The sequence below is a fragment of the Sycon ciliatum genome, chromosome 1 (assembly GCF_964019385.1).
Source record: "Sycon ciliatum chromosome 1, ocSycCili1.1, whole genome shotgun sequence".
Classification (NCBI taxonomy): domain Eukaryota; kingdom Metazoa; phylum Porifera; class Calcarea; order Leucosolenida; family Sycettidae; genus Sycon; species Sycon ciliatum.
In genome coordinates this window covers 70659023-70671156 of record NC_088643.1, presented here as the reverse complement: position 1 = coordinate 70671156, position 12134 = coordinate 70659023, and the positions used below count along the sequence as shown (strand labels likewise).

Genomic DNA, 12134 nt, shown 5'->3' with positions numbered 1-12134 from the left:
TGTGCTTCGGGTCTGGTCACATCTGCCCCCCCCCCCCATGTTCCAAAAGAAAGACCGTTTTTGATGCACTATCATAGGGCGGTGGGCTACTAGCGAGAGATCTTTGACTGGCCTAGCTTGTTTACTCCAGACTATATTCAGTGTGGCTGTGGGTAGTGCCAGCGCAGTGTGATACCAAGAGTGCGTAATTATGAACTCTTGGTGATACTAATAGCTTCTGGACCTGGTACATGTAAATACTTTATTCCCGTCATATTGTCCAGTGTATTGTGAACACAAGGAAATCCTAATAGAATAATTGAAAGATAAGAGCTAGGATAGTACTGTCAAGTTATACTCGGATATTGTACTTAAAAAAAACCAACTTCAACCGTTAAAAAAAGACCACTCTTCTTGCAATCATGTAAAAAGAATTGTTCAAAGTTCAAACCCCATTATATTATTCCAATGGGCTGCCCTAATGTTCTATGGACGTTGAAATAGCCTACAACTAGGCCATAGTACACAGTGGTTCATAGTACACAGGGATTCACTAAAGGTCAAGCCATTACGTGCATGAGCCAAAGCTGCTGCTCAGGGATTCTATTCAACAGGCCAAATCCACAAAAGCGTCCCGCGATATTGGCTCTGCAAATTGAAGGAAAGCGAAGAAAGCAGCAGCAAAGACATCTCACTGAAAGGGACACCAGGGCTTGAAAGTGTGGACGTGAGATACGGCCGTGTAGTCATGAAATAATCACGTCCGAGTTAATTAACTGGATCGGTTCTTTGCTAGCTTTGCGTAGCATACCGTAATGTCACGTATAAAGGCCGTAATGTCCTGTAGAAGATGACGTCAGGGCTAGGCTTCAATTCAAGCGTGGTAGTTCAATATTACAATCCTGCTCAATGAAACACAGTTGCGGCACTCAAGTGTGCGCCTTGCACTTTTCGCAGCCCAGTGTTCGCAGGTCTAGGGCTGAGCAACGCCCAGCGTGCACGTGAGCGATGAGATTGGATTTCAGCGAGCAGCACTGTAGTTCTATGTGCGTCAACACTAAAACCAGGCTAAAACCAGGCTAAAACCAGGCTAAAACCAGGCTTATATCATTATATGGCAACGGTCCATCTCGAAACAGGCTTGTATTCAACACAAGCTTCAGCACGAGACCGGCCTTTATACAAGACAGAACGGTACATGGTAGGTAAAAGGGGGATTGGCCCCTCATATAGCTTATACTTGTAAACTTCCAATACGGACGGTGCACATTGTAAAGTGCAGTTGGATCAGCTCCTCTCTACCCCCCCCCCCCCTGCATAAAACAAGCTGGGAAGTGACACAGCACAGGGTGGTCAATGGCACTTTACGATACATGTACTTCAAAAGAAGTACTTACACCAACCTCCTTGTAAACGCCCTCTGTGAGACAAACTCAAGCAATGTACACATATCGCATCCTTAACAGCGAGCAACAGAGAAGCACCAGCAGCAGAACGGGAACAAGGCGTGCAAATTAAGACTCACCGCCAATATCTTCACAATCGTCTGCCATACTGCTAAAGGAATGTAGGGGTTTCTGGCCAGTGAAAGCACCTGATGGCACGCAAGACAAATCAGAATAAGGTCAACCTCGTAGAGAACGACTTCAGGTACAACAACTCGCGAAGAATGACACAATATTCAGAACAAGTGACCATTTAACTGCATATGTTCAACCTCGGGAACAACAACATAATTATCTCATGCACGATAGAGGGTTGTCATTCGCAAGGTTCATTATGTTTTCGGAATTTGCTCTGCCAAAACTACCATAAACATATTTCAAGGTACAGTCAACTTCGCTAATAACGACTGCGGATATAACGACAATTCGCGAATAACGACACAATTTCCATGCCCGGAGCAAAGTCACATCCAACTGTAATACTGTAATGGGACTTCGGGTATAACGACACTTCGCGAATAAGGACACTTTTCTGATGCCCCGCCGAGTGTCGTTATACGCGAAGTTGACTGTATGCCATATCGAGGAAGTGGCCAAAGAAATACGCCTGTTAAGTCGTGTAACCCACGAATTTCAAATAGATCATTTCACTGGGTTTTGCTTACCTGATGCAGTGGAGCTGGCCGCGTTCACAGTCTCATCCCCTTCCGTACATAGTTGACATGTCTTGTGCGTGAAGGGAGCCTCCAGACTGAGAAATATGCATTTAGAACAGGAATGCGACAAGCAAAAATGGAGAATTTAAGAGAATACATCTACATCCCGTACAAGTACTACATGTGGTAAATGCACCAAGTACAAGCACAGTTCACATACTGTCCTATCGTTTACCCTTGTCAAAATCGCGGCTCAATCAAGTCCGCACAACTTACTCGTTGTTTTCCAGCTTTTCGCAAACCCAAAGCTGAAGGCAGTCGGGAATGACGGATCCAGTAGCACACTGAGGAGCACGAGTAGAAAAAGCAGTATACAGCAGAACAAGTAGCAATATCTCAGACAAGTAACATATCAGAGGTACGATGACACGTCACAATTTTTTCTATGAGAGCAAAATAAGATGTGCTCACATAGTTACATAGATGCATAGCAAACAGTTCTGCAGGTTTTCACCTTAAAGTACTTGAAGTAGTCACGTTGGGCCCATACAGTGGCTCAGCATACTTCATGACCTGGCAAAGTGTCGATGGTCCCCACAGCAACTTGTGCTCTATACACTATCCGAAGACCTGGAAGAGCGTGTAGCACACGGAGTAGCCGCCTGACGAGTGTGTTTTACACAAGACTTGAAGGACAAAAGTAGAATTTTGGCCACTGCTGTTTGAGCGTTTTCCTCATGTGCAATATTACCTCTGTATTTCGAAGTAGAAATGACATCTGGCTATCAAGACCGGGCACATGTTTCACCGTACATGTATGTATAGTCCTAGAGGCTAGAGCTCACCGGCAGGCTGGAAGACTGACGCTGGAGCTCGGCGAAACTCTCACACAGGAGTTTCAGCAGGGAGGACGTGCAGGACCTGCTCGAGTATACACATGTGCACACAAATCGACGCATGTACATGATTGCATACACGTGTGTACAGAGAGTGGATCTTGCTTAGTATGTGTACAAGCAATGTGAAAGAAGATTGAAGAACAGACACTATGTTCGGCAAACCTCAGGCTTTATCGGGTTTGACAGTCACTCAATGAGATTTACAGGCTTGTGTTCAGAGGCGCAATTCTGACCATACATAAAAGCGGAAAAATGCCCGTCACTATGATCAACCAACCGTTCAAGGCATAAACAAAGCATCTACAACCAAATGGCATATCTTCTTACCAGACAGAGCTAAGGCTGGACACAAGAAACACGTTGAATGGCACAAACAGAGATTGAGATAGTTGTGCTTGCCCTCCTCTGTGTTACAGCAAGAAACCGGTCAAGGCAAACCCAGGTTCGGAACTTTTTGTCAGTAACACACACAGACTATTAAGGGCTACTGTATCCGGCATTATCGATAATTTTCACGAAACGAAAAAGTTTAGTTAGGACCCTCCCCCACCCACCCACCCCCCCCTGAACAAAAAATAGATTGACTTGACAGCAATAATGCCTTGATGTCTCACATACCAATATTTTTTGAAACGAAAAACTCCCCTTGACCCACCCACCCATCCATAATTATACGAACCTTTCTTCGTGTAAAAGATAGATAAATATGGATAACCCCGTAGCTAGAGAAATATACTTCTCTCCATACAAGCCACAGTCGTCCCTCTTAAATCGAGCAATTTATAAACCAGCACCCTCAACAAACCAGCATAATTTTCAGTCACCAAAATGTCCTCTTCACACACATTGCAGCAGTAAATCCGATTTTGTTAATCCAGCACCCTCCCAATTCAGCAGAATTCCCACGGCACAAACGGGGCCGGGTTATAAAGGGAGCACAGTGTAAGAAATAGCCAGTTAAAGACAAGTTGTTGTGTTCATGGAGGATACAGAAAAGCACGCTCTGATAATGTGCGGACCTGCAGCAGAATAGGAAATACACCCAACAAGGATATGTAATGTCATCTCACCTACATTGTACATGTACTGCAAGGTTTAATATCGCAATCAGAACAAGAACTCCAAAGATACTGTCATTAGAAGTGGTCGGGCAAACAGCACATTCTAACAGCACAACATACACTGCATGTCATCGGTTGTTCACATACACTACACACTACACACCATACCGGTACTTACCTGTATAGTTAGCCTGGCTGCACGCCAAAGTACCTGCCTGGCGTTGGGTGCCTTGCACGACCTTCACAGAACACCAAGGAGCAAACCAAGGAGTAAATCAAGTTTAAATCAAACAGCAGCACGAAATCAAAAGTTTAAACATACACCTCAAAAAATGTTTAGCAAGATTCCTGACATTTTGGATGCATCACACCAGTCAGCAACCACCGTTTTAAAGTTTTGTGATCAGTCGTGAGTCAGTCAAGTGTCAAGTCAAGTTGGCGGAAAAGCCCAAGCTCCGGTGTGGGGAGCAAACACTTTCCATATCTAACATGTGAGTTGTTACTCCTTTTTTTGCGCCATTGTGCACCTGTTTTCCCTCCTTGATCCCTGGGCCTGTCAACTCACACATGTTACCCATCTTGACCCTTGAGCATGTGAGCTCACACATGTTTCCCTTCTTGATTCCTCAGCCTGTGAACTCACACAATCATGTTTTCCTACATGCCCCTTGAGGCATTTCTTGATTCCTCAGCCTATGAAATCGCACACGTTTCCCTCCTTGATCATTTCACCTAGTATTAAAATGAGTACTAGTAACTTATTAGCGCCAGCTATACACATTCTCTCGCCAGAATCCTCCAGTATATACCTGCTTCTTGGCTGAGCTCAGCATTATAATATTGTTTGATTATTGCCCGAAGGGCATGAAACCAGTGGCTCCAACGAGTAACTGCGGTACTCTGCAACTCGTGTGTGGATTAGCTCTGCTCTTACACTCATTGAGCACTCTCTCGAGTTGGAGGACTTCTTGTATTTGAAAGCACGATCATTTGTTTCCTCATAATCTTACTCTCACCCAGTATCGGAAGCGAAATTAGTTGTCCAGGCTTTCTTTAGCTCGTTGGCACGCTTGGTCAGCTGGAGAATACACGTTCAAAGAAGGCAATCAAGCAGCCAGTTATAGTTACTGGTACTGACGGTTACCAGGTCCAGGTATGTGTACACTATTCAGATATTCAAATACTCAGACAAAAGGACAACATGATGAAACTCACCTACATGATCAAAAAAATACCTCAACATAAATATTTTTTACAAAGTACTGATCCAGGGACAATCTTGTAGGACATACATTGTTCTGGTTTTGATGACACAGACACAATATGAACGCTGCATACACTCACTCTCCACGCTGCTTGAAAATGCTCCTCCCGTCGGTGCTGATTACGGTTGCGTATCAACACCTTTCGCAGGATGGCCACTTCCACCCACAAGTCCTCAACTCTTTGCACGGCTGGGGGTAGAACAATATCATTCTCTTGCTTCTTCTTGTGCGAGGTAGGAAAGCTGGCCATTTAGTTTGCTTCTTTCTCACCACAAGTCACTGGACAGTCATGTCCACTTGCCTTGCTTTGCACACCTGTTGAAACAGAATCGGAAGTAATAACACATTTGAGCAATGGCTGATACTAGAACATGCAGGCATGTCATGAATATTTGATTATTCGAATATATTCAACACTTCAGTGCCCCAGGAATATTTGAATACGGAACAAACCACCATTCGACCATTCTACACATTATGTGGAAATAACAGCTTGCGAAATTAATACTTCCTTCAGAAACATAAGCTTTGTGACTTTGATCGAGCTGTCCAATCTGGTGATTCGAGCTCCAAGGAATTGAGCGATGGTGACTCCTAGAGAGGCGCAAACGGTGGCAATTTCTTTTGTATACCGTACTTCTGCACATATAAGCACACGGGCTTATGTCCGGACATAAGCCCCCCCCCCCCCCCCCCAGTTATAAGCGCATGTGCTTACATGTAAACACGATTGGTGAAACACCTGGGAGCTGAATGTACTACTAAGCTTTGTGATAACACCGTTGTTTAGGACACAGACAAACTTCTATTGCACATATAAACACATGTGCTTCTACCCGGACATGTTTACACAGCAATACATCTTTTTTGCAGCAAATTTTCGCTTATCAGCACATGCGCATATACAGTAGGTATCGGTTATAGCGTGGGTGTTTGAAAAGCGACTTTCTATTCCTATTTCCGATATTTCTTACACACGATAAATCAAGTGTGACATATCATGTGCATGTGCGCAGAGGCAGGAAGATCATCGTACATACAAGGTAGTGCTACTGTGCATGCGGCTGGTCACAGTCACATAGGCTAACCCTGTAGCTATGCAACATGAGTTACATGACCACAATAGTTGAACCTGCAGCACTACGACCCAACGCGAGTCAGATCAGAACTGCTTTGGACGGATGTTATTACTACAGGCGATATACCTTGTACTGATCTGGCATGTTTCGCTACACAAAGTCCATTCTTAGGACCGATATATTCTACTGTACGATAAAATTGCTTGTAAGAATAAATGTGCACATGAAATCCATGTTATGATTATGAAAACATGAGAGTTCATTCTTATAGGCAGTATATTCTTTTACACGACCACGCTATAACCGATACGCACTGTATGTGGGGAAGTACAGTCATAGTGTGCACACTTCAAAGAAGTACAGCGCTGGCAACTGAAATCCGACCCCCTTGGCGGCGCGCCGCGCCGCCAAGGGGGTCGGATTTCAGTTGCCAGCACTGTACTAGTACATACACTCACTATATTGAGCTGTTTTCGTTCCACTGCACCAAATTTCTTGATCGCAGTAACACCTCAGAATGTGAATAAAATAGCCATTAAGTTTTTTTTGTTTCCAGAAGTACAGTAGGTATCGGCAAGAGTAGATGAACAAGAGTGTGCAACTCCCGGATGGGTTGGCCCACGGCGGAATTTTTTGTTGACGTAATCTTTTCTACGACCCACGCGCTGCGAGTCTTTTGGAAAGTTTTGCCTCGTGCACTTGGCCGAGCTTTACATTACAAGGTCGGTGACCAGCACGTGCTCTCACACTGCTCTGCGGCAAGATGCGCGTTTTTCTGAAAAAAAGGTGACGTCAACAAAAAATTCTGCCGTGGGCGGGGGTATCTGCAGATTTATCTACTCTTGGTATCGGTTATAGCGTGGGTGTTTGAAAACGACTTTCTATTCTTATTTCCGATTTTCCTTACCCACGATAAATCTAGTGTGACGTATCATATGCATGTGCGCATAGCCAGGAAGATAATCGTACATGCAATGCAGTGCTACTGTGCATGCGGTTGTTCATACTTCCGAAGTAGTCCCATAGGCTCACCATGTGGCCGTGTAACATGAGTTACATGACCACAACAGATGCACTCGCAGCATTATGATGCAATGCGAGTTAGATCAGAACTGGATTGGACAGATGTTATTACTACAGGCGATACACTTTGTACTAATCTGGCATGTATTGCTTCCCAAAGTTCATTCTCAGGACCGATATATTCTATTATGCAACAACATTGCTTGTAAGAATAAATACCGTACTCACTCGATTAGAAGCCGGGGCTACTATTTTTTCAATACCAATTTGGAGGAGGCTTCTATTCAAGAGGGGCTTCTATTTGAGAGGGGCTTTTATTGTTTCATTCCATACCAGTATTCCAATCGAATCTCTAAAACATTCATATTCACAGCAACTCGGCCCCGAGTTAGTTTGCACACACTACATCGACCAGGACTTGTACCAATAGGAACATGCACGAGGTGTTTTTTGCAGACTTGACCTTCATACATGGCACTACCTGGTCACCCCATGCTTTGCGAAAAGTAGTCCAGGCTTCTATTCGAGAGGGGCTTGTATTTTTTTCAAACAGTCCTTGTAGGGGGGCTATTATTCAAGAGGGGCTTCTAATCAAGTGAGTACGGTATACAAATGAAATCCATGTTATGATTAGGAAAATATGAGAGTTCATTCTTGTAGGCAGAATATACTTTTACACGACCACACTAAAACCGATACGCACTGTATTATGATGTCTTGTATTCTGATTGGCTAACAAATGCCATGGCTAAAGTTGATGCTGGTCTTCCTTGTATCACTTACACATGAAATTACAGGGGCGTCGGAAGGTAGTTTAGTGTGGTACGGTCAGCCATCTGGCGTACAAATAATTACGTGTGGGGAGGGGTGGCTGAGCCGAAATTCTTGGAAATTTAGAGTCCAGATCAGTGTATTTTTTGATTCACGGGGTACCTGGGGCAAAAAGTGGTACGGTCAATACCATAGTGACTGTACTGTCTCCGACGCCCCTGAATTATTTGATAGAACTCTAAACTGATCATTCGCTAGGAACTCATCTTCAAATCAGAGACTGATGGTTACACATGTACAGTACCCTAGGACAATTCTACTTCCATTGAGTAGGCCTGATTGTAACAGACACATTGTTTCAATTCTTCTTTCTCACGATTGTTGTTTCAAATCTTTATTCTCACGATGGCCTGTGGCCAGTAAGACATGTTGTTGTTGTTTCAAATCTGTATTTCACTATAGCCAGTGGACAAGAAGAGATGTTGTTGTTGTTACATGCTTGATATTGTACTGATGACACCTTACGCATAAGGAGAAAAACAGTTTCCTTCGGAACGTTTCATACATTTATTTCATTCATCCCGAGTTTCACAAGAGGCGGACATCATATATGCCTGGCAAAGCCGGAGTCGATAGTGCCTTATTCTGTTTTCTTGTGTGTGTGTGTGTGTGCCACAGTGCCACCTAGAGCTACTGGAGTGTCGGCACCGGTGGAGGGATGTTGTGCCGCGCATTGTGACAGGTGTGGTCGCTGCTTTCGCGGTGTCCGGGGACGGGGCAGGCATCGCTGTTCAAGGGTGGCCCATAGACCAACAGCAGAGGAGCGCTCAACCTTCCAGCACGTGTGCATATGCGGCAAGCGGATGTGACTACCCGTGCACCTGGAGTGTCATCGGGCGTCGTGCCCTCTCTCTCTCTCTCTCTTCTCAAGTTTCCCAGTGATGGGATCACGTGACCCTTTTGCGGCAGTGACTCTACAGGACAGGACAGGACAGGTGTGTGTGTGTGTGTGTGTGTGTGTGTGTGTGTGTGTGTGTGTGTGTGGGTGTGTGTGTGTGTGCGTGTGTGTGTGTGCGCGCGTGCCTGTGTGCGTAACTTTTATACACGACTTTAGGTACCTACAATGTGGCGCATATCGTCATTGACTTCATACACCAGCACCATTTAATTAAAGAGGGCATCTCATAATCCAACCAAGGAGTAGCAAAAATACCAGAGGTATATCAGGAAGCATTTTAGGACTCTAGGCTCTGATGACTACATATCCAAAGTAAGTGCATGTATGTAAACACAACACGGTACCTATTCGATAAGAGTCGATTCTGCTCCTTCTTCTGGTCCAAACATAGGAAAGGTCCGCACAGCGAGAAACAAGACACGTAAAGCTTGTTCAGCCGAAGAGATAAGCGTCTTATAAGTACAGGTATACCGGTAGTACAATTATTAGCATCACAATGACATTGACAATAATATTTATTGAGCAAACGATTTCATTGATTCTTTCATGATCTGATCGTTCGAACGACTTTTACGTAGAAAATTATTTTGTGCGACCTTGTGCAGCTGCAGCGCCGCCTTGGCTGCAAGGTGGGTTGTTTGGTCACGTGCCAGTTTGAAATGGAGAGGATTTTGCGCGCATGTGATCAAGAATGACGTCGAGATTTGGCCCCATTTTTTGTACCAGCTCATTTCCCGCCAAACTTGCCTTGGCGTGTTGAGTCTTCGTCATCTTTATTTCTCTCGCGATTACTGGATCCCCCAGGCCCATCGCGTTTGGGAATGAGAAAATCAAAGAAATAGTAAATAAGGAGAAGGATCTAGGAGCTCACTTGGTTATGCTCATGCTGCAGCCGTTTTATGGCGTCTCCAATGCTGGCCACCTATCTCTGCTGATCTGGTGAAACATCGTGAATTTGTCAAAATGGGTATTTTGAGTCGCCTCGAAGTCGAGAATTTCAAATCCTATAAGGGATCTATGGTCATCGGGCCTCTGTCGCCGTTTACAGCTGTAATTGGACCAAATGGCTGCGGTAAGTATTTATCCATGTCTGAGGACGTTTTCACCTTCATCTATTTCTTCACTTACACCAGCTGACCTGTACATTACTATACACATCAATCAAAATTTCACAAATTGAAAAAAATAGGGTTGAATAACAATTGATTGTCGAATTCGGTCACCAATTTGTGCAAATAGTGCAAATAGTTATGTGTACGAAATGACTTGATTGTCAATGGATGTCATCTACTTGTATACAGAGGGTGGGGGGTGGGTGGGTGGGTGGGGGGTGGACGTTATCCTCCACACGGGATTCTTACAGGCCATTGCAGAAGTTTACGTGGTCCCTGAAACGAACTTTATTCACAATTCACACTTAACTTTGATTTCTCCCATACAAACAGTGCTTGGTATGCTGGACAATGTGAATCACAAGAATCGTCAAAGAACATGATTGTACAATGCACATGTGGGTCCGCTCGCCATTTGGGCTCCAACACCTCTCCCCTACACGTAAAGAGCTGTTCTCGTTCAGGGAGGGCAGTGTGTGTGCACGTGTGCATGCGATAATGTTGCTGTATGACTATTATATTGGTGGGGATTCATCAGAGTCTGCACCAAAACCTAGAGCGTCTTTTAAAGTCCACTCCATAGAGCTACATGTAGGTGACTTTCCAGGCAAATGCAGGATACAATCACATACCGTTAAGTCTTGTATAAAAGCCGCACTTGAATAGAAGCCGCACTTGAATAGAAGCCACACTTGAATAGAAGCCGCAATTTTGGGCCCATCAAATCACACATAAGCCTGGTTTTAGTGTTGACATACATAGAAATACCTGTCTTGTATAGAAGCCTGTCTCATATAGAAGCCTGCAAAATTTCACCAACAAAGTCATAGAAGCCGCGGCTTTTATACAAGACTTTACGGTACACACTTTCAGTTCCAGATTCATCCATTGCGAAGGCACCATCTGAAATAAAGCGAACAGAACTTACTTCAAACCCCTCTCTTCCTCCCCCCCCCCCCCCCCCGTTTGAAATTCTGTTTTTAAAAATGTTGCTAAATGTCGGACAATCCCGTTGTAGAGACATCGGGTGCTGATCACAGGCCAGAGCGCTGCACAGCGCTGTCACAGTCCTGGAGATTATGGACGTAGACCCATCTAAAGATGCTGAGTGAGATCATGTTCAAGCCACTGTGAGTGGTAGGAGTTGCTGTTCACCATTCAACTGAATATTAGAAGTATGCAGCACATACTTTTAAGTATGTGCTGAATACTTTTAATATAAAACTGTTATACGTGTAGAGTCCAACTAGACCACCATTAGGCACGAGACTGTCTCACCACTTCTGATTTCCTTATCCTCATCCTTTCTATTGTGTTGTACGGATTTATTGTTTTCTCTCAGGCAAGTCGAACTTGATGGATGCCATCAGCTTCGTGCTGGGTGAAAAGACCGTGTCACTTCGTGTCAAGCATGTTAAGGTGTGTATGTACAGTAGAGTCGCATGTCCACGAGCTTAATATTGTCGTTTCGTGCATGCGGCATGAGATTGTTTGCCCCTCAGGGCGTACCGCGTCCCGGGCTGCCGTAACAGGGCTTGGGGGGCCAGGAAGGGGTCTTTTGCGTATAATGCTGTATTCCAGAGTTCTGTAGTCCAAAGAAAAGTTCAATTATGATCCAAAAAAGCACCACGGAGACGTATACATTGAACAGAGTAACACCACTTTCAGTGTGCGGAAGCTCAATTCAAGCTGTTCTGAAATGATTGCATTCTGTATATTCAGTCCAAGGCCGAAGTTCCGCCGAATTAGTCATCTTGTAGTTTGGCCAAGAACCTTTCTGCACCAAAAGTCAAACAGCCCGTGACGTTCTCCCATTGTGCCACTCAGCTCGAGGCATATACCCATCATGCACCCATCAGGCATGCAGCTTGCAGCGCAGTTCTTGT

At 44.5% G+C, this 12134-nt stretch overlaps 2 protein-coding genes across 2 annotated transcripts in view; one reads left to right on the top strand and one right to left on the bottom strand.

Annotated features, from left to right (window-relative positions):
* Window positions 1-227: 227 nt before the first annotated feature.
* On the bottom strand, window positions 228-9670 carry LOC135805213 (uncharacterized). Its single transcript, XM_065319224.1, has 11 exons — window positions 9481-9670; window positions 5385-5620; window positions 5057-5118; window positions 4219-4279; window positions 3970-3998; window positions 3307-3384; window positions 2926-3001; window positions 2357-2424; window positions 2090-2175; window positions 1505-1573; window positions 228-627 (listed from the first exon to the last, which is right to left on the bottom strand). The coding sequence occupies exons 2-11, from the start codon at window positions 5553-5555 to the stop codon at window positions 587-589; spliced, it is 741 nt and encodes a 246-aa protein (XP_065175296.1). The 5' UTR covers window positions 5556-5620; window positions 9481-9670; the 3' UTR covers window positions 228-586.
* A 252-nt stretch (window positions 9671-9922) lies between these two features.
* The window catches only part of LOC135805210 (structural maintenance of chromosomes protein 1A-like), a 36128-nt gene continuing 33916 nt past the window's right edge, over window positions 9923-12134 (top strand). Inside the window, exons 1-2 of the mRNA XM_065319220.1 lie at window positions 9923-10208; window positions 11591-11667. Of these exons, the coding sequence (XP_065175292.1) occupies window positions 10100-10208; window positions 11591-11667 (186 nt within the window). The 5' untranslated portion in view covers window positions 9923-10099. The remainder of the gene's footprint in view (window positions 10209-11590; window positions 11668-12134) is intronic.

Excerpts from the sequence above, each read along its gene's own strand:
- LOC135805213 (XM_065319224.1), bottom strand. The coding sequence starts at position 5,555 with ATGGCCAGCTTTCCTACCTCGCACAAGAAGAAGCAAGAGAATGATATT. Across the intron at positions 3,002-3,306 it reads TCCAGCCTTAGCTCTGTCTG|GTCCTGCACGTCCTCCCTGC; the intron begins GTAAGAAGATAT and ends ATACTCGAGCAG. Across the intron at positions 2,425-2,925 it reads GTCAGTCTTCCAGCCTGCCG|TGTGCTACTGGATCCGTCAT; the intron begins GTGAGCTCTAGC and ends CGTGCTCCTCAG.